Genomic DNA, 23175 nt, shown 5'->3' with positions numbered 1-23175 from the left:
TATTAGGCATTAAGAAAGTACCCATTCTCCTTACTTTTAACTCAAATGGACAAGCATCTACAATGGCTTGTCTCCATCACTGTTCTAAAGTAATTCACTGAAGTAAAGCTTCTTTCTCACAACTTCCCTTGTACTATTAGTGCAAATAATACTAATCTCTGATAAAAAAAATGCACTACATGCTTTATCTTTCTTCCCGTAATTTGGGCCCATCCTATCTAACATCACATTTCAATTAATGTTCCCACTTCAAAGTGTAAGTATTAAAACGTTAGCATATCATGAAGGTCACTAATCTTCATAATGACTACAAAAGATACTTTGCCATTCAAAGTGACACTTCTGTATCTTAAATGATAAAATGCCTTCTCTTGATTATCTTCCTTAATTTGCTTAATTCTTTTCATCTTTTGGAATTGTTTTTTCTAATAACCAAAATATTATTGGATTTTTTTAAATGTATAAAAATAACTAAAATGTTTTGTATAGAATTTGATGCAGATTGTTTCCTTGGAACAAAGTTTTTTTTTGTTCTATAATGTAAACATACCTGTACTATAGGATATCTTAGCACCTAAAACCTAAGAATTGTGCCAAATCCAGCCTCTACATTACAAAGAGCAAGAATAGTAATAGTACTTATATACCGCTTCACAGTGCTTTACAGCTCTCTAAATAGTTTCCAAAGTCAGAATATTGCCCCTCAATAAAGTGGCTCCCCATTTTATCGACCTTGGAAGAATGGAAGGCTGAGTCAATCTTGACAGATCAGTATCAAACTCCTGGCAGTCAGCAGAATTAATCTGCAAAACTGGTTTCTAACCACTGCGCCATCATGGCTCTTATGTAATACTCCCTTCTCCAATAAACCTGGACATGTTAAGAAAACACTATACATGCTAAGCTAAAACATGGCCCCAAAAACAACTAACCTGCAGGCGCTTCCTACTTCAATCATTCGGATAACATCCTCAGCACAATTCACACGCATTTCTTGTAGGCCAACAACCTGCACCTGCTGTTTGCCATCCTCCAGCACCCGCAGCTTTGCTTTTTTGTTTAAAAGATCAAATAACTGAAATAAGAAAAAACAAACTAATTCAAGTAAGTATTAAAATAAAGACACTGAAATGTACAAACTGAAGCACTTAAGAAGAGCCCTAGTCTCTTCTGAGCTTTGTGCAGCAACCAGGTTTTTTTGTTGTTGTTTTTTGGCAACATGCAGCTGGAACAGTATTGTTAAACCCAATAACTATCTTAATTTCTTTCTTATAGTAATTATTTGTTCCCTGGGTAATAATGATTGTTATTCAAATATCCAGCATGAGCATGAATCTTCATATCCAGTTATAATTTGACAAAACTATATTCAGATGTTTGAAAGGTCCCTACTTATACTAGGTTAACAAAACAGTGATAAAAGTGCATCTACCAGTCCAAGTTTCATTGGCTAATATAGAAGGACCAGAGAGCAAGCAAGATATGCAGCAATGCCAAGTGAGTTGCCAATTTATCCAAGCCAAGAGAACTATCAATCCCTTCAATTCCCTAACAGCAATACATATTATACAAACGACTTTATATAGGACTTTATATAAAGCCCTTTTTTTGCACTCATGAATAACACATAAATATACATGGCCTCACCTTTCCATTATATATCTCAAAGAAGGTCACATATATGTCTAGGCCTTGGGCCCTATACCGTGGCTGATTCTGAAGGAGGAATACATCCTGTGCTAGTAAGAGAAAGAAAACACCAAAACAAGACTGTATCAAGCTTATGCACTTACAGCTCATGTGAATTCTTTCACAGTTGCTTCTTTCAACAACTATATTGGAAACTATAGGGGAGTTAGCAATCACACAATATTTAACTAGTAATTTTGGGGAAAGTTAACATAGACTTCCGACATCCTAATCTAATGTTGTTGCAGCAAAGAACACATAGACAATGCTTTGTCTTTGAACATTTTATCATGAGACCAAAGTCAAAAAACAGTTGGACCAAGACAAACCTAAATTTATCTTAAAATTTAATTGCATTCAGTTGAGATGGTATTCCCCATGTATTTAATAGCTCTTCCTCCATCATATTAAAAATTAATATGGCGGACTTCCGGTATGGCTCCGCTTCGTGGAGAAAGCAGCTTTGATTAGGCTGCTAACTCCCTAGTCTGTAGAGCTGTCAGGACATCGTAAATCTTGGTCCGACAGCTTGGAATTCTCTCCCTCGGGCAAAGAGGGAGAGATGAGCATTCAGGTTGAGACACCCAAATATAGCCACAGACTTGCGGGGAGTTCTCCTTCCATAGCCTGATAAGCTCCTGGCTGGGGGAGGCATCTGCCTTTATGGCAGACAAACGAAGTGTCCAATTTCCACAGCAGGAATTGATTTATGATGGATTGTAACGTGGACGGAGCAGAAACTGGAGTTCTAGCATTTGTTTGTAAGAAGACTGCAAGCCCGAGGATATATTTGCTGCGAAGATAGGAGAGAAGAAAGCAAATGGCGGTTTTGTGGAATGTGTGTACTGAAAACGAAAGTTAAAGAAATGCTTACTAACAGCTAGTGTCGAAATAGAAGATATATAGGAAGATACTGACTAAATGGAAGAAACAAGAATTTTATGATTTATATTTTTTCTTCTTCTTTGGGATTATAGTGATTTAGAAGAAAAGTTTTTTGAATTTTTCTTTTCTATTTTTTTTCTTTCCTTTTCTTGGTCCGTGATTAAGTTATTTTTTTTTAAAAAATGGCTTTTAAGCAAATAGTGCCAAAAGTCATTAAAAACTTTGAAATTTCTTCAGTTCAGATTCAAAAATTAAAAGAAGAAATCAAAAAGAAATTAAGAAATTCTTTACAGGAGTTTTTGGAGTCATTTTTTAGAAATAGATCAAAAATTTGATGAAATAGAGAAAGAGATGTTGGATTTTAAGGAAGTGGTGGAAGAGCAGAAGAGGGAAATGAAAATGGTAAAGGATGCAATTGCGCAAATATTAAGCTCTTGTATTCAGATGGAAGATGATCTTGCAGAAATTAATAAAGCTAATTTAGAGTTGCAAAGGAAAATAGAGGAAATTCAAAAAAATCAAAACAATTGGAACTTAGATAATAAGATGGAAGATATACAGGTAAAGGTAGATAGGGCAGATGAAGAAAGAGTAATATTACAATATAGATTAATGGAATATGCTATAAGGGTGAGGGGTTTGAAGCAAGATAGGAAGGAAAATTTAAAAGAGATTTTTACGCAAGCCTTTGCTTAGATAAAGGGTGTGGAGCCGGAAGATTTTGAGATTAATATTGAAAGAATTTATCGTGTTAATTCTTGGTGGGCAAGACAAAATAGAGTACCGAGGGATGTGGTTATTTATTTTACAACTAAAAGGGTTAGGTATGAAATTTTGCAAGCCTTTTATAAAAATAAATTTCAAATATTGGGACAAGATATAAAAATGATGAAGGAAATTCCTCCTAAAATGTTAAGAAAGAGAAGAGAATTTGCTTTTTTAGTGGATGAGTTTAAGAAACATCAGATATATTTTAGATGGGAAGTTCCAATGGGTTTGTCAGTGAATTTTAGAGGCAGAAAGTATTTTCTTAATTCAGTTATGAAAGCGAGACATTTTTATATTAATGTTTTAAAGAGTGGGAATCCTTTATTGTTAGATGCTAAATTAATTGGTTTGGAAATGATGGAAAATAGAATGGGAGAGGGGAGGAATGTTTAAGATGTGAATATGATGATTATGGTTAATTTTCAGAATTGATTTGTTTAGGATATAAATTATAGGATTTTTATTATTTGCTATTTGTATGGTATAAATCTATGGGATGATATTATTTAATTGTGAAGGATGGAAAGTGAAATTTATGAATTTTAGATAATGTGGATGTAATGATTTTAACTGTTTACTGTTATATTGTGGATGTAGTTTAAATGATTATTTGTGTTGATGGAGTAGTATTGGAAGATTGGATATTAAATGTTATGACAATTGAAGAAATATATAAGTGATGAAAATTTGAATATGAGAAGCTGGATTGTAATTTAAGAAATGGACTTATGAAATTTGAAGGAAAATACAAGTGGGTGGAAAAAAATTTGAATTTTAGAAGATGGATTAATTTTTAAAATGGACTGTAAGAAGAACGGACATTAAATGTTATGGCAATTGAAGAAATATATAAGTGATGAAAATTTGAGTTCGAGAAGATGGACTGTAATTTGAGAAATGGACTTATGAAATTTGAAGGAATATACAAGTTGGGGAAAAAATTGAATTTGAGAAGATGGATTAATTTTAAAAATGGACTGTAAGAAGAAGTAATATGTGAAGTTGGTATTGCTTCTTTTCTTTTCTTTTATTTTTCTTTCCTATCTCTTTATTTTTATTGTGAGGGGATCTAAAGTTTCAAATTTTTAAAGGTGGGAGGTTATGTATATTTTGTATACTTTAGCTTGTGATTGTTGGTCATAATACCCGGTATTTGCTCTGGGAAGTCTGGGGGGGGGGAAGGGGGAGGAGGGGGGAAAATGATACATGGATTGATTATTAATGTACAGTAATTTTTGAAGATATGAAATTAAAATTTAAAATGATATTGGGGATGCTCGACTGCCATTTCAGAAAGAAAAGGAGAGAGAGTAGAAGGAGGGAAGAAAGTAGGTAGGAAAGAGTAGAAGGAGGAGGGGAATAAGAAGGTTAGATAGGGTAAGAAGGGAGGAGTGGAGAAGGAGGAGAGGAAGTAGTAAAGTGAAGGAGATGAAGGATGTGAAAGTAGTAGAGGGTAGAGAGGGAGGTTGTGAAGAAAGGAAGTGGCAATCGGGCAGGCCTGAATCAGTAATAAATGAAAATTAATGATTAATGATGGATAGTAGTTTGCATATAAATATGATGTTGAAAAATGGAAATAAAAATTATTTATATAAAAATAAAAAAATAAAAAAATAAATATGGCAACAACTTTCATAGGAATTTTGGGCATTGTGTCCAATACTTAATATTGGGGGGAAAGCAGGATGTCCAGTTATTGATTTAATTTTTAAAATATTCAAATTGTGATAGTACATACATGCAAAAGCGTATATTCCTTTTGAGGCCTTCTGTACTTTCCCAGAGAAGTTTCCTCCCATAGTCTAAAAAAAGGAACATATATTAGAAAACATGTTCTTAACAGTTGAACGAGAATCTCATTATCTGCCACTTTGATTATTTGCAAACAGATTAGAATTTAATTACTGCCAATACTACCCAACTTAATAACTTGTTCAAAAAGTACTTTTACACCTACTTTTCTGTAAGGAGATAAATGAAAGTATGAGTGTTTCAAATTTGCAAATTTCAGTCATCATTCAATCATGTCTTTATATCTTGAAATAGAAGCTTTCTTATATACATAAGCATAGTACTACTAAAAATGCTACTAGTACTAATCATACTACAGGACTACTGCATAGGAATAATAGATTAATAAATAATTCCAAATGTATTTGGCTTTCCATTTATCAAAATCTGTTCCCCCTCCCACACCAATACACTATGGGCTGAAATTAGAAGAGGTTATCCGTCCTTAATTCTACTAACTACAGACAAATTTTAGTAAGCTAAAATAAAATATTTTATTGTTCATCTACAGATTATCTGGGGGTTAAGTATACAACTCAAGCATTCCATTTTCAAAATTCAAGGTAGATATGATGTGTTTCCAATTTCATAAAGTTTGCACTCATAAACTACTGTAAAAGTAGCATGTTTTTAAGTCAAGAATTTTTCAGATAACCATTTAGAAATAGTTTAGACTTCTTGTTTGAGTCAAGTTATTAACTAATTCAGGGAAATGAAAATTAAAAATATAACAGAAGCCAATACTTACATGAGTTTTTCCACTACCAGTTTGGCCATAGGCAAAACATGTAGCCTTCCCTCCTTCAAAAACAGTATGTACAAGTGGTCTAGCAGTAAACCTGACCAAGCATAAGAACAAATAGAAAACATCAATGAATGAAACTATAAAAAGCAATCTGTAAAATATTATCAGCAGCAATTAATCTGTGGTCAATAAAATATTGATACAAATCAAAATTTTAGACATTTTCAGGATCACAAGTCCACAAAGGTCAACACTGTAATTATAGTTGTTTTAGTAAACTCAACTGCTATTGTTTTACACACAGAAAGTAGGATAGCACATTGAAGAGCAGAATTTCCTTCTAAGCAAAGTGAGGTCCATTGCCAGACATCCTCCACTAAGTATGGACAATTTTCACTATCCTCCAACGGGCAAAAAAAGGGGAATTCAAGAAACATTGGTTGCCGATGGATCCATGGGAAATTAATTTCTGTCACTTCCAAATAAACATTTAAAACAGCTCCATCTCTATGTCAAAGCATGATTATGAAAATCACTGTAAGCCGCCCTGAGTCTTCGGAGAAGGGCGGGGTATAAATGTAAACAAAAAAAAAAAAAAAAGAAACACATTAGTTGTATTTTAATGGGAAGTTTTGCTCTATAATTCCAGAATGTACAATTATTGCAAAATGCAGCTGTGGAAATATTCAAAATGTTTACAAAACTTTACAAACACATTAACACAGGTAAAACACCCCTCTTCAAAGCATTGAAGTAGCTGCATGCTGCAAAAGTTTCAGGTACTTCTAAAGTTTAATCTGGACTCTTTCATGTATGTGAGTGTACAGGCAACATTTCTATTGTATTTACTAGAAAAGCCCATGTCAGCAAAGCCTACATAATAGATACATATGTATACAAGTAGTCCTGACAGAACTGAAAAAAGTGACATGACAATTTTTCACATGACCACTGCAGCAACATTATATATTTTATTATATATATATATAATAAAAATACTAACAATTTACAGATTAAATATACATAGGAGCAAGATACTTGGTCAATCAGGTAAAGATGCCAACAGAGCCCTCACAATAATCCCCACTATTACCATAACTCAAACCAATAAACCGATATACACTACAGCTGCTGTTTATCCTGGAGATGCTACATAATTGGCTGCACAATCAAAAATAACAGCAGTGTATACTTCCTCCACTCTCCAAAAAAAAGATGTTAGAGCCTACGATTAAGGCAACTCAGGGAGAGGATAGTCAGCAGGTGGAATTATAGAAGGATATAATAAGACTTAATGGACTTTCGGTTGAACTTTCAGCGCCTTCAGAAGCGAGGTCCGCGGCCCTGTTCTGAGGTCTCCCTGTTGGGAGCTTCATTCGAAGCCATAGCCACCCTATAGGGGTGGTGAAGCAAAGGGTTTTTGCAGGTTGAGGGGAGCCACATCTCCCCTCCCTGACTCGGAAAAACTCCCTCATCTGAAGCTAGGAGCAGCGGCAGTCAAAATGGCTGCCATGAAACCGGGGAGAAGCCAGAAACAATAAATTTTGTGCAGGAGGAGAGATATGGTGAACAATGTGTCATCTGGGTGAGAAAAGATTTATTGCTGAAGCTTGACCCCCCCAAAATCCAAGGGGAATATATTTTAGAATGATTTGTTACCGTGGTATGCAATTATTGTGAAAAAACATATTGGAAATTTAAAAAGTAAATATTTGTTTAAAAAGAAAATTAAGTTGGAAATTGAATCCTTCAAAGTAAAGGTGTGTTATTGAGAAGGTGTATTAAGATGCTGGAACTATAACCCCACCTTTTCTTCAAATAATTTGCTTTAAGTATTGGATTTATAATTTAAAACAAACAAGATAAATAAATCGGAGTTATCAAAATAAAAGCAGAGAGGCAGTAGAGTGAAGCAAAGAGCGCCATCTGCTGATGAAAGTGAATTTTTGCAACTTCGGAGTAAAGATTGAAATAAATGAAAATAACTATTGAACTATACATATTTACCCGTTCACCACTGGAGACTGGAATATTAAATAAAATTTTGCATTTGGAGACCCCTGAATATTATTGGATATATAAAAACGACTTGAGGAGTAGAGGATCCCTGAAGTAACTAACTGATGTGATTGAACATTGATGAGACATTAAAATTTGACTTGGAGGCTTGATTTCTGAAATGACGATTGTGGAGATTTAAAAGGAATGGAGTCAATGATTCAAAGCATTAAGGACCTTATACTGGAACTGCACAAGGACATGGTGGAAATATTTGATCGTACAGATAGAAGATGGGAAAATTGTATACAAGAGACAAGGAGGAAAGACCAGGACAAGAAAGAAAGAATGGAATTACTGTTGGAATAGAAGGGGAATTAGAATTGAGAAACCAGCAAAAAGAAGATAACAAGGTGAAGACACTCTTAAAATTAATAAGGATTGAGGAACTGAAACAGGGGGAAAACACTTTAAAAGATTTAAAAAAGAAATGGGAAGAACAGGAAGAGGCTTGGGGGGAAAAGATAGGATTTAAAACAGAAAGCTTTCAAATTAAACAGTGAGAAAGGTCAGGGCAAGGAGAAACAATTAAATTATGGATTCAGACTATAAACCTCGAAGTAGAAGGAATAAAAGATTTAAGACAAAAATATGGGAGACAAGTAAAAAATGATAGATTATAGCAGTGCCAAGGGACAGCAATGTAAGGAAAGAGTATGTGAAGGTGGAGAAGGGCCTGATGGAAGAACTAGAGAGAATATGGAAAGAAAAAATTAAAATGGTCCCAGTGGTAGTAGAAGCACTCAAGGGCTGTGTCTCCTAAATTGAGGGAGTGGCTCCAACAGATCCCAAGAACAACAGCAGAGCTCTCTATCCAGAAGAGTGCAATGCTAGGAACAGCTAAGATACTGTGCAAAACTCTCAAACTCCCAGGCCTCTCATAGAGGACTTGAGATTGAGGAAGAAACATGCCACCTATAGGGATAAGAAATGATTTTTTTAAAAAAGGTATGTGTATAACAGCAAATACAAAGAGCAAAATTCTTATTCCACAAAGTCTCTTTGGCAGCATAGCACTCAGAAAGCATCATGTATGATATAGTCCTCAGTATCTATTGTTAACTTTGCAAAGTGTCGCTGTTCTGCCAGGAGAAAAAATATGCATTACCAGTAAACCATATCATTGGTAGCTTTTTCATCAAATGAGAAGTCAAATCGAAAAGGCTGGTTTTCAAGATATTTTGTCAGATCCACCTTCATCTTTGGTTCATGCACCAGGATGCTGTTTTTGCTAACAACAGTGATTATATCACATTCCTTCTTTCCAAGTTCTGTTAACAAGGAAAAAAGAAGAAAAAAGTTCCATGAAATAGGACTTTGTGAACCCCACAAGCATTTAAAAGTGCTAAGAAGACAATAGTGTGCATGATTATTGTTGCAGAAGTTTGTACAGAATTTTGGGGGCAAAATTATGATTGCTATGGGAAGTGTAAGAAAAATATTTAAAGAAAGAAGTTTGTTTCAGTTCAAAGTGATAGGATAATTAAAATTAGATGTGATAAATTATAACTCTTATGCACTGCACCCCCAAGGTTTGTTCAAAAGGTCTATTAATACTGAAATGTATTCTTCCCTGTTTTCCTGTTTTCGTTTGACATTACTTTAAAATGATATTTTAAGTCAATAATGGTATGCTAGCTTCCAACGCATAACAGCTAAAGAAACAAAGAACCCGTTATGAGGAACAATAGTGAATTGAAATGTGAATTGCTAAGTACTGAATGTCATCTTACCTTGCTTATTTAAGGGTCGTTTTCTCACACAGACACAGATTCTATGCTCTTCTATCTTAAAAGAAGATTGCAGTTTGCATTAAGGGATAAGGTCAGACAATTTTTCTCCTAATTCCTCAGGGTTGTCCACATGAGGAAAGGGAATATCAAAAAAGTTAAGATTGCAGGCACAGCTGTGTCTGCCATCTTTTTATGATACATATCAAAAAGAACCAGGGTTTTGATTATGTAGTTGTGGCCATCATCTTGACTTTTTTGATAAAAACACACACACACACACACACACACACAGAGGTGGCACTCCAGAATCCATGCATGTTTTAAGAACAAAAAGCATTAAAAAAACTCATCACTTTGTTAAAAACTCTACATGACCACAAAATGTGAATCTCAAGGTTGTTGTGAGGAAAAATAAGCAGGAATATAAGGTATGTTCACTGCCTTGAGTTTTATATATAAAAGCAGGTTAAAAACATATTATTATTATTATGAACAGAGATTGAAAATAGTAATGTCACTGTAATGAAGATTTTAATTTAAAATAAAATTAGTTCTTTCAAAACATCATGAAATCTAAGAAAACTCCCTATATATTATCACAGCATCAGATAATATATGCTCAAGAATCTTTTTCTGAAATTTAAATCTGAGGAATGCTGAATATAACGATTCTGTTAGTTTCCTCTACTCCTATGTATCAGAGCAACCAAAATTATAAAGATTTCAGTTGCTCTTTCACATAACTTATCTGGGCAAAGCAGATAAGCAAATATTGTAAAGAAAATTAAAAATAGGTCTAATGTTAAGTGCTGGTGAAACCAGGAGATTCAGGCTGTTCAAATGAGTATAAATATTTATTGCAAGCTTAAGCTGCCTGAGGGACTCCTCAGGGTGCCGTCGGCCAGGCAGTGCCGACTGGCGACACCCAGGGGAAGGGCCTTCTCTGTGGGGGCTCCCACCCTCTGGAACGAACTTCCCCCAGGACTCCGCCAACTTCCTGACCTTCGAACCTTTCGCCGCGAGCTTAAGACACATCTATTTATCTGCGCAGGACTGGACTAGAATTTTAAATTTTGAATTTGGTTTTAAGGGGGTTTTATTATTTGTATTGCTATTTTTAAATATTCGGCCTTATGTAATAAGTTTTTTAATTGATGTTTTATTTTGTATTTATATGTATCTTTTATCTGGCTGTAAACTGCCCTGAGTCTCTAGGGAGATAGGGCGGTATAAAAATGCGAAAAATAAATAAATAAATAAAGCTCCCTACAAGAATCTGAACTACTAACTGTCAAGGGAAATTAGTGGGAGTTATGAATAGAAAGGAATTCAAGGTGGGCTGGACTTAGATCTCTTGTGGGCACGAAGGGACTAATGACGTTTGACCCATCTATCAGTCTGGTCATCTCCTACATCTAGTGAAACCTAATTGCTAATTTTTCCTCTTTAAATTAATTATTTGTAAATATGAATAATAAAGACATTTAAGATAGTTTACATATCTTTACTTACTGGATCAGTCATTGATAATGATTGGCAATTAATAGTATTTCGATATTCTTTAACCATTCGTGCAAAATCCCAATTTGGACAATTACTGTCAAATTCCTGTAAGATAAAATAGGTCATCTTGGATTAGTGACAACCAAGGACCCAATTTTCCCCCCTCTTAACTATATAAAGTGCTAATTTGAAAATAGAGAGAATATAGAAAATCAAATTAAGCAAAAATTCCAGCTAGAAGTTATCTGTTGTATTATTTGGACTGTAGTCTCCTTTATAAAAGCTATGTCAGGTAAATAATTCAGTCTGTTTGTACAAATGATAAAGCAGATGTTGCCGAAGCCCAGTTCTCATTAAACAGTTTGGCAAATCATAAGCAATGCTTGGAATGACAATGCATCACCATCTGGAAGGCCAGGACTTTATAGACCTTGGCCTAAAGTAGAATTTCCCAACTCTGGCAACTTCCAGAAGTATGGACTTCAACTCCTAGAATTTCACAACCACCACAGCCATTGCTGAGAATTCTGGAAGATGAAGACCACCCATCTGGAAGCTGTCAAAGTTGGGAAATGGCTGATCTAAAGAAGTCAGCATTCCTAGATATATTACTGCAACATATATTAGGCATAAACCTTTTCCCAGAAGTATAGTCAGTACAGTGCAAAAAGACCCGCCACATGTTCCAAAAAGTATCACAAAGTACTGTAGAATGTTCTATTTCCCCTGTCACACTAATTCTGATGCTGTGGGGTGGTGAATTGAATTGAATTGAACAATTGAATTCTTCACCTGACAACACTAAATACTACTTCTAATACGGAAGATTAATTTTCCAGAATGTTTGGTGTTGTACAGTCCTTATAGCTAGAGAACATCCTATCAGTTGCAACTACCTCTGTTTGTGGAATTATAGTACTGGACATTAGTCACTGAATGCAGAATTATTTTTTATTGAAAATATGCATGAAACACAAAATATTTTGCATGAGTGCAAAAGTATTTTTTGTTACCTTAGACACTGACACATTCAATTGTTAAATGAAACATCACATAGAACATTTAATTGAAGAATTAAGCAACATATTTTTACCTGTGCACGCCTGTTTCTTATTTCAGAAAACTGGGCTCTTTTCTCTTCCCTCTTATTTTTCATTTTTTCCATTTCCTTTACAATATTAGATTTCCTCCGAGCTAGAGAAAGCAGTATTATTACTGACAAAAAACAAACTAAATTCAAAACTGCTGTTCTATCTACTATACATTTTCAGGATGGCCTGAATAACTGAAAAATTTACCATTTTATTAACCTTAAAGAAAATAGCAATTAATAAATATAAATATAATAATACTAATAATACTAATAATACTAATAATACTAATAATAATAATAAACTTCTAATATAGGATATGTAGGTTAAAATTTATATATTCATACAGCATGACCAGTAGCCCCACTTATTACTACCATTTAACAGACTGAATTGGTCAACTGAGTATATTTCCAATTTGTGAGGTAATACTCCACATTTCAGAGCTGAATTTGTTTTTCATTTTGACTGGTAAAATCAATCCAACTTAAAGCTAAGCTTTAATTAACATACTCGATTATCAATTCACTAGCTCCATAAAGAAGACAGAAACAGAAGCTCTCTGTCAGATTGAATACTGCTTACTAAAAAGATAGAATTAAGGAATTATAAAGTAAACCTAAACACCATTCTTCTACCTTGAATGGCAGCAGACACAATTCTGAGAGACTGTGGAGGTTCTTCTGTCACTTCATTACCATTAGGTTGTATACTACATCTATCAGAAGAATAATTATTTCGAGTTCGAGGTCGTACAACTGTTGAAGAAAGAAGCTACTGGTTAAAAACAATAGCCAAGGCAGCATAAAAAATAACATGACTTATAATATTTAATTCAGATGAAAAGAAAAATATAAGGGCCTCCAATTTCTCCCTTGACTCATTGTCAAATTGATATCCAGAATTTAATTTATTAAAATAATAGAAAAAATATTAAATAAATGGTACTCAAACATTTGCTTAAAGCCACTAGAATTTAGTCCAAAATACTCTTGTGGCACTATTTTTATTTATATATTTTCCCCAGATTTTCTCAACATTCTTCTGAACCAAAGTGACACCTAATGGCATACATAGACTCAACATTTTAAAAACCTACAATTTGAACTTTTTTCACTTTAAAATTTGCAAGTCAAATCCTGGAAGAATTCCATCTGTCTTCAATGTCACAAGATTGTAATGTATATATTTGTATATGTGTGTGCATTTATGCATACATATACACACAAGATCACATTTGGGTGATTGTGATCCTGTATGAAATGAGACTGTCCAAAACATGACATCTGTCATAGAGGTTCAGAGAGTAATGAGTTATATCCCGGATGTAAGAAGTATCTGTCATATTCAGGAAGATGTCAGGTCCAAATCAATGAAGACTATAGCCAACGATTGGCTAGTTGGCTATAAAAGTTATCCACCAAATTATAGGATTCAAATTAGGAAGACAAATGAAACTGCCATTTCACTAAACTAACTGTGTAGTTGCAGCAGTGTTGTGCAGCCTTCCAGTTCAAACAAAATTATGCCAAACTACTTGATACAAAATATCTGATTAAGACAATAGAAGCAAATGTTTAGTTTTGCAATTACAATGTAAACAGAGTTGACATTAGATTAAAATGTCAATCCATTTTCAAATATTTAGGGTAACATTCATAGCCATAAACATTCATTTATAAGATGTTTCAACATTGAGAAATGAGCAATACCTTTCTCCAGTTTACTTGCATTAATTAAGTATATAGTCAGATTACGTATACTAATCCAAACTCACCAGGAAGAGCTGATTGGCTTCGAGTTGGTACAGAAGCAGAAGTTTCTACCTCCATATCATTTTCCAGAGGACTGTTTGGTAGTTCTGCTATGACCGACATTTTGCTACTTTGGAACCTCGGTGCTAAGCAAAGTAAGAACAAAATATTGCTAGGAAGCAACTTAACAGTATGAAGCCAAAATAGAAATTGATTTAGTGAAATAAATTTAAGACTGTGAACGTGGGGAGGATATAGCTGATGTCAGAGTATATGGGATCTAAACAATCTAACATATAGTCACTATTCAAATGACAAGTTACTATGCATGTGTGCAAAAATGTGGAACAATTTAATTTTCCTACAAGTCATTTTTATGGGTTTTGTTGTTCTTGAATCAAACTGAGCATTGGCATTTGAAGACCCAGAATCAACAGTTGTAACTCTCAGAAACACACATATCTTGGGGGTTAAATTTATGTTATTCCATTACTAAAGGTGCATTTAACTATTCAAAAACTTACTTTTCTATTTAAAACGCTCAAATAACAACATAATTATGAGCATTGAAAACATGGCTTACTATGAAATACACTGTATGTACATTTAAAACACCAGTCAGAAATATGATATGGTTAATCAACTAAAGATTTTAAAAATGAGCAAAAATCCTCAACTTTATGCCTGAAGACAAGAACTGGAAGTGGATGAAGTTCAAGAACCATAAAATACTCTTAATGGTATCATGCTTTGCAGGGATGGGAGGGAAGCAAAATGGAATTAACCTTTGATCAAGGTCAAATCAATAGAGAATTCCTAAACGCAATTTTCCTTGTTTCTTATGTCCATATCATATCACAAGAGTCACATAATATGTGGTAGAAACAAAATATCATTATTGTTTAATTGGAAGATTTATTAGATTGTTTCATCAACAAAACAAACACTGCTGACAGATTATACAGGTACAAAGCAGAAGGAAAATCCTACTAAGCAAGTGGAGATTTGCTCAAGGGATATGAATTTGGGCATTAAGATCATTTGTTGAAAAGATTAATCATTCTGTATTATATCTTTAGAATAGCTTTTTAAAAGCTCTAGCTTTTAAGAAAATAAATTATTGCAGTGTAATATAAAAATAAATCAATGGTTTAAGTAGTAGTGAACAATCATATTGTTATTACACATTCTGAGTGGGAGTGATATTGTTGCTGTCATACTAAATTGCAGTTGTGAAAACTTGGGAAAATACTAAAATTAAAATGCTTGTCCAAATCTATGCTTGGACGTGGACATAGCTATATAGATCTTCTCAAAAAAATATTGAATATGCACAGGGAATTAATGTGCACAAATGGTTGAGATGTTGAAATTGTAATAAAACTCTTAATTTAAGAGGCTTACATATTTTATTGTTACTGATCATGTGCCACATGACTAGCTGCAGGAAATCATTTTCAGAACAGAAGATTGGAACTATTCGTAATATTTATGGAATTAAAATATTTTTACCTTCTCTGGGACCGGGTATTTTTGAAATAGTTCTGCGATTTTGTCTCTAAAATGAAGCAAAAAGTTCCAAATTTAGTAAATAACAAAAGTGTGTGTGTATGTGTAAGAGTGAGTGTGTTGCTGAAAACAAATGGAAAACACACCAACAATGAAAATCACTCTCTTGAAAAATTGTTTTACTGGGTGATGCTTTTATGTTGGTTGTGAAGAAGTTGATTGTGGGGGAGGAGGAAAGAGGGCAAACTATTTTTTCACTGGCCCATTCAGCCAACTGTAGGGAATTCTGAGCCTGCATAGAATTCCTTTATCGCCTACAAACTAAGAAACTTGATGGCTGAAGTACATGATCTTGAATATGAGAAAAAAAGCATTTATGTTCTGAAGATAGATCGGAAATTTTAGAAACAATTGACAATCTAAATAAATCTAAATAAATAAGGCTGATAAAAATATTAGAGTGGAATCTGGTGCTCTCTATATCATTTAGACAAATTTCTAGCCAGGGAGGAATAAAACAGCCAATGTGGCCAGCTAAAGAAATTAAAGAAAGAGACTGCAACATCTAAGGAGGCCCCAAATTGTATTTACAAGATACACTGAATACCAGTATACATGCTTTTTGATATTAAATGCTTACCTACACAGCTAATAATAAATTATTTATTATTAACTGTTTAGAATCTGTCTATATACTATACTAGATAGTTTATATTTTAGTTTAGTCAACAGTTGCTCTTTAGAAGTCTAAACTGGAAACACATAGGCCAGTTTTATACCACTTTGGGATAAATACAAAAAATAAAATTAAATAAAGCGTTAATGTAGAAAGTAATTAGTGAACTGTTCTGTTAAAAATTTCTCCTTCCAATATTCATAAACTTAACTACAGTAGGTGCTTTATAATTACAAAAAATGTTTGCCAATTCGTCAAGATTTATTTAAATATTTAAACTTTCCTGAACAAATCATATGATTTCTTAGAGAAGAGCAAAAATTTCTCCAGCTGATTTATTTTCTTTCCACACATTTGGCAAAACATAAATAGTATTCCAAATGTACTATCAGCTGTTTTGCTTATTTGTGAAAATGTACTTTTTATTTACTAGGGTTATGATTTAAGTATATGTTTTGGGCACCCATGTACTTCTAAAACTCTGCCTGTTTATAACCTTCAATTTGGCGAAACAATGCACCAATTTTTGAATCAATGTGCTTCAACTGGGCTAACTTAAAGACTGGACCCAAAATCCAGGGCCCATGACTCCCATGGGATTGAAATTTGGCAAAACTGTAGGTGCTTCAGCACTGCCATACTGCCGTGGTCATGTGATCAGCATTTCCAACGCTCCTTAGGAGCTTTCCACCAACAAAATCAGTGTGGGAGCTGGCCGGAATTTAGAAGTTCCAGACTGGCAGGGAGGTAAGTGGCTGCTGCCAAGTGAGGGAGTATGCAGGGGCGACACCACACAGGGCTGAGGAGAGGACACAAGAGGTACTACATTGGGTCAAAAAGGTTGCACAAGGATGTAAGAGAGGTATTGTAAGTAAATGAGGGTGTACGAGGATGTGCAATAGGTACCACACGGGTTGGGCAGGATGTGCAGGAGTCTGGAAGAGGTGCCAATCAGGTGGGGATGTTCAGCATCAGTTGGGGAAGGTATGCAGGGGTATGAGTGACTGCATGAAGTAGATGTGGCAAAGGAGACATGGCAAGAGTAGGGGATAGTGTGACAGGTGTGCAGGAGTGTAGGTTGGGGAAGGTTTGTGGAGAACTGAGCAGGGGTATAGCATGAAAGGGAAGCAAAGCAAGGGGTGGGGAGGGTGTGCAGTAGGTGCACGAATGATGTAAGTGAACATCTCTGAAAGAATGACCCAACAGGTCATGGATTTGATATTCTAAAAATATTATAATGATACTGAAATTTTGGTAAAATTAAAAGGCGCCAATTTTGGATCATTTTATACAAAACTAGGTTTAGTTTACAGATTGTAACAATCATTAAGATATGTATTAAGAAATCTTGTACTCAAAAAGTATTGACCTGAGTTTCCTTCTCACAATTAGTATTTAATATAACTGTACTACAAACATTTCCAAGACTTAATCTGATAAAATCTGATTGCAACCAATTTTTCATTGGATTGTCAGTTTGGACTACATTTGATGGTCTATTGTGCATACGTTAAAATGCTTTTTTTCTGAAATGAATTCAAAATCAGATTGTGTTATAATAATCCACTTTAAAAATCAGCAATTAGAAGCTGCCCTGACCCATATTCTGGCAATAATTGGGATATTGCAATTACAGTGAGTTTGTAGAGATCTATAGCTCTTTCTGGGGAAAAAATATTTAGCAAGATGTAAAAAAAAATAATCACAAAAAATCTTCAAGACAATATGTAAAGAATTACACCTCCAATTATTACATCACGCTCTTCACTAGTGACTCAGATTAACAAACTCAACACATGCTGAAGCATAACATAAGCAACTCAGGATTATCAGTTAAAATGAGAGAAGCTATGATAGAAGTGCATCAGATAAGTTCAAAACCAATTTATCCTTAGTGATTTCACAGAGAAATTTCACAGTAGTTTCACAATTAATGCATCAAAAGCAATTAAACCTGATTAGGCATATAATTCAAGAAAGTGTGGATCAATTAGAACATATGTCACAGGTTCATTTACTACATTATTTGAGAAAATGTGTAAAAATTAAATGCAGATAAGAGAAAAATCATAATTTCTAAAAACAATGTCATGAAAACCAGGAGTGTGCATGTATAGATAATGTAAATTCACTGCTTAAATATCATGATACTTAATCAAGAATCAAAGAAATAACTTGAGATTAATATACCTGTGTAGTTACATTGTTCCGAACTAGAATGCTCTCTTTTACATCAGCAACAACTGCAGCTGTAGAGAGTTCTGGATTTATTGCTATCACATCATCAAAGTCAATCTTCAAATAGGGAAAAAAAACCACAAAACAGAACGAAAAATCTAAAGCATGCTTAAGTATGAATCTCAAATATCATTAATTGAATCAAATCAGTAATTTGCTTGGCACAGCACATTAAAAGTCAAACAGTAAAATTATTGTTTCAGTGATTGAATATTAAGGCATTAACCCACCTGTCCACCAATATTATTTTCAGTTCTATGAGAGGTAGTATATTTCAAAAGATTGTGAGAAAGCCATTGACCACAAATGCTTTAAATCTTATTACATCCTAATGATTTCTTAATATTTATTGTAAAACAGTGTAAATATTATTACTTACTGAACATTAATTTTAAGAAAGACTGACATTACAAAAAGAATATTCACTATCCAAGACAAAAAGAATAAAGTTCTGCAGGTGACTTCTCCTTCACAGTTTTATGATTACAGAAGTACAGTGAATGTCATGACCACCTAGTCTACTTGCTTGAACTTAGAATGACATCACAATCCTATTACTACTGCTGCAATATTCTAACAGCCATTTTCTTGATCTGCAAGCCACCTAAAGCAAGCACATGAATCTTAGTTTCCACATAACAATTCAGCTTCTACAGGTATCATATCAGATTCTGAAAAATCCCACTGTTCAACAAAGCAGTTAGGTTCTGATTTTAATGTGTACAATATATCAAATTAATAAGAGCTTTATATATATTTGTTTCATATGCAGGTTACACAGTATTTAATTTAATCACAGCTGTGTTTATCCTGATGATAAATCCTGTCATATTAAGGATAACAATTCCCAACTACTACATTAGAATTGTAGCCTAAATAGCCAACTTACTAATTCAACCCTTTGCTTTTAGATTTCCTGCTATATTATATAACATATAGCAGGAAATATATGTTTAGATATATGACATACAGCACAATTAGGGGAAGCTATACAACAATTGGAGAATATACAATGGGCAAATAATAGAACTAGTTATTCTTGTTGCCTTCATACACTAATATGCAACAGAATCTATTTCTGATAAGGAATCACACTAGGGGTTAGTGGTGCATTCCTTAAAAAAAAAGGAAGAGAACAATGTATAAGTGTAGCCAAGACAAATACAGATTTCACTTCTTCGATATTTAAAACAAATATACTTAATTTAATAATTATTATTTTCTCTCACAATAATTACAATGTCCTGCATATGAGAGTTAGTTTAGTCTAGTGGCTAAAGCAGGGTAGAACCCAAGAGACTGAATTCTAGTCCTTGTTTAGGCATGAAAAGTTGGCTGGGTAATTTTAGACCTGACACTCTGTCTCTATTATAAGGTTGTTGTTGTGGGGAAAAGAGGAAGAAGAAAGAATACTACGTAGGTTCACCAACTTAAATTATTTATAAATATAAAGAAGTTGGGGTAGTGCGGGGAGATAAGTAGTGCTCTTTTGCACGTGTAATACAGGCAGCTGAGAAATGTTGTAACAGTTATAACACAATTATTACATTCATCATGAGCAGATATATTATGTACTTATCAGAGTCAAATGACAAACTATTAATATTGAAATGTTGCTAAATAAATATGACGATTACTTAGTTTTGCCTGAAAATATATAGGGATATATAAAGTCTATTTCTAAATTGGCGCTTTAGGATGCTTAATTTTTTTTCTTCTTAATTTAAATTACAAATTTGGTGGCAACTTTTGAAATAATTCTGGAGACTTTATCCATGGCTTTTAAAAGTTTTAGGTCTGTTTCTTTAAGGACTTTGTCTCTGCATGGAATACTGTACTTAAATTTATTTGACATAAAACATTTATGAGTGCCTTATATTGTTAAGCAATATTAGGAATGTACTGTTTTTATATGATTTCTTAAAATACACTGCCTTTTAAAATTTCCAAAAAGAAAATGTCAACATTTTTTAGGGGAACTGCTATTTAGTTGGTCTTCAGCAAAAAGAATGAAAAAAACCTTCTTCCCATTAAGAAATAAGGGAAAAGAGTAGCTTCAAAATAACCTTGAAATATATATTTAATAATTTCCAGTTAGAGTCATCTTACTAATTCTACATAAGCCTGTTTTATAGATGATTCGAGGTAGGCCTCAACTCAGAATTAAGAAAGAAATGTGTGCTAAATAGCTTTAAAAGTGTTGTTTTATACATAGATGCTTTCAAATTCTCACCTCTTTCCCTTTGAGACTGTTGTTTTCTGTCCATTCTACAGATACAGTCATTTTTTCCAAACTTACAGTTTTGATAGTTGCACCATGAACCGAACCTAAAAGATTATATTTATATTTATATATATATATATATATACATATATATAAAAAAAGTACTATAAGGGCTAGACAATAAGAGGGAAAATTTCCATACAGGTTACTTAATATTTATTTTTGAAAAAAAACTGACCACAGTCTTTTTTATCAGAAACGAGGTAAATGACAGTTTCTGGCCAAAATTTGTAATTGTGGTGGGAAAATATTGATCAGATGCCAAGCGGCCAAAGTGCAGTCATGTGACTTCTCAACCTTCCTAAATTGGATTTCCCCTCAGAATTCCTATCCATGGAATCAATCATTCCTATTTTTAACTCCTTAGCTTATTAAATCAGTTCTTGTAAAATCTAGAACACTAATCTGAATGCTTTCAGTTCACCCCACAGGCAGTGTAGTGAATCTTCTTGTGAAAAAGCCATTTATTTACTGGTGTTATCAGGACACCTATATTACTATCAACTCCAGCTGAAACAATATGCACTCCAAAGATTAAGAATATTAAACAATGTTACACAGGCCACATTTTTTGTATGTTCTGCAAGAGAGAGAGAGAAACCAATACAGTTAGCGAAATTTTCAGTTGAAATTATCACATGGTTGTTAGAATGGAATCACAGAATAAAAACCTCATTGTCACTTTAAATGTAGACTAATTGAAATGAAATTTCATTGCCTTCAGCTCTAAAACAGAGAAGGGGAAATGATGGGCCCCCTTGATGATTTGTGGACTTCAACTCCCAGAATTCCTGAGACAACCAGGCTGCCTCAGGAATTCTGGGAGTTGAAATCCACAAGTCATCAAAGGCCCATAGTTCCCCACTCCTGTTCTTAAAAAAAGCACCAAGGAGCTAGCCCACATGGAGTAACCTTGGGCAAAGTGGGAGAATGGCCCGACGACTCCTTTAAGTTGCTTCTTTGACAACTCTTCTGTCCCGAAGAACCCGGAGGAGAAAAGAGTCTGGAATTTCGCCCGGCCACCATCCTTCTGCATTACAGACATGAGAGCCCGCAGGAAAGCGATAATAAGGCACTGAGCATTAATCTCGTGGAGCCTCCAGAGAACATCCGGGCTACGGAAGGAGGCAAAAGACGCTCCGAAGCAAATCGCCTTTCTCCTCTCCAATGGCACTCACCATTGCTGCGCTCAATATTAATCGATAAGCCAGGCTGAAGGCATTTGTAAATGTTGGAATCCATACTACGCTGCCAGAGAAATCTCAGAACGCCTGCAAACTATAGCCACCTCTCTTTCAAAACCCGGTACCGCTCAAGAGCACTCAACCAACTGCCGCTGCTTTGAATGGGGCGCGCCGAAAAGGCTGCCGGGAAATGACGTCTGTCGGGAGACCTCAACGTTTGCAGAACTACATCTCCTAGCATGCAGTGGGAGGTCCTCTCGTCGGTCCACTTTGAAACTACATTTCCCAGAGAGGCCTGGGAGGGGAAGATAGTAAAGTCGATTTAAATCTGGTGCAGACAGTACAGGAAGCGGTAGTCCCCCCTCGTGCTGTTTGTAAATCGTGTCATCTATATTTTGGGGGATGCATTTGATGGCTGGTGATCTATAACCGGGGTCTCCAACCTTGGTCCCTTTAAGACTTGTGGACTTCAACTCCCAGAGTTCCTCAGCAAGCTTTGCTGGTTGAGCGACTCAGGGAGTTGAAGTCCACAAGTCTTAAAGGGACCAAGGTTGGAGACCCCTGATCTATAACCTTTAAAAAAAATGGGGGTCTTTATAGAATTATCCCTGGTTTTACCAATATTATTCATATTTTATTCGTCCTTATGCCCCTAAACAGGAGAAAAATAAAGGGAGTCAAAATTAATAGTATCATTTTTGGGGAAAAAGAATGCCAGCACATTTATTAAAATACAAATAACTCCTTTCCAGGCCTACATAACTCTGACATGTTAAAATTTATGAAAAAGTTTTTCAGTTTTCTTGAAATAAAAAATTTTTTTTAGTTGCATTGTTATTTTAATTACGGTAAGTGGTTTTCAAACGTGCTCCAACATTAGAGTCAGTATGTTTCTATAAAAGAATATCATCAGAAAATTGGCTGCCAAGCTCACAAGTTCCTGTGCCGGCCTGTTGTGACTCTGCAGAATCTTTTTCTGATTTTTGAATCTACCCGCTATTACAGACAAGCTGATTAATTTTTGCTGTTAGGCTGATCACCATGGAGACGCAGATAGAGAGAAGCAGCACTTGCAACTAAGGCTTGTTGAACATCATAACCAATACTACTGGTTGCTGGAAAGTATCGCTTGTTTCAACAAATGGAAGAAAGTTTGGGCTGTAATTTTGAAAACCCTGAATGCATTGGGGATGCTTTAACTGGTTCCACCAGAAAAACGAGCTAGATAGGCTAGAGTTATGTCTACATAGGAGTAAGCCTTATTAGT

The 23175-nt window shown here is 34.5% G+C and overlaps 1 protein-coding gene across 3 annotated transcripts in view; it reads right to left on the bottom strand.

The window, feature by feature from the left end:
- KIF2C (kinesin family member 2C) overlaps positions 1–22087 on the bottom strand; it is a 29104-nt gene extending 7017 nt beyond the window's left edge. For 2 of the 3 annotated variants that reach the window (XM_058177537.1, XM_058177538.1), the window contains exons 1-14: positions 21903–22087; positions 20674–20768; positions 18393–18497; positions 15530–15575; positions 14041–14163; positions 12902–13021; positions 12266–12366; positions 11182–11277; positions 9670–9724; positions 9045–9207; positions 5882–5972; positions 5081–5144; positions 1648–1739; positions 933–1075 (exon numbers count right to left, since the gene is read on the bottom strand). In XM_058177537.1, coding sequence (XP_058033520.1) covers positions 933–1075; positions 1648–1739; positions 5081–5144; positions 5882–5972; positions 9045–9207; positions 9670–9724; positions 11182–11277; positions 12266–12366; positions 12902–13021; positions 14041–14163; positions 15530–15575; positions 18393–18497; positions 20674–20768; positions 21903–21966 — 1358 coding nt within the window. In that variant the 5' untranslated portion in view covers positions 21967–22087. The remainder of the gene's footprint in view (positions 1–932; positions 1076–1647; positions 1740–5080; positions 5145–5881; positions 5973–9044; positions 9208–9669; positions 9725–11181; positions 11278–12265; positions 12367–12901; positions 13022–14040; positions 14164–15529; positions 15576–18392; positions 18498–20673; positions 20769–21902) is intronic. The other variant, XM_058177540.1, reaches the window with a different exon arrangement.
- Between the last annotated feature and the right edge of the window lie 1088 nt (positions 22088–23175).

Source organism: Ahaetulla prasina, chromosome 3 (assembly GCF_028640845.1).
Source record: "Ahaetulla prasina isolate Xishuangbanna chromosome 3, ASM2864084v1, whole genome shotgun sequence".
Classification (NCBI taxonomy): Eukaryota; Metazoa; Chordata; class Lepidosauria; order Squamata; family Colubridae; genus Ahaetulla; species Ahaetulla prasina.
The sequence above is the reverse complement of the archived record's forward strand: the minus strand, read 5'-3'. Positions and strand labels throughout refer to the sequence as shown.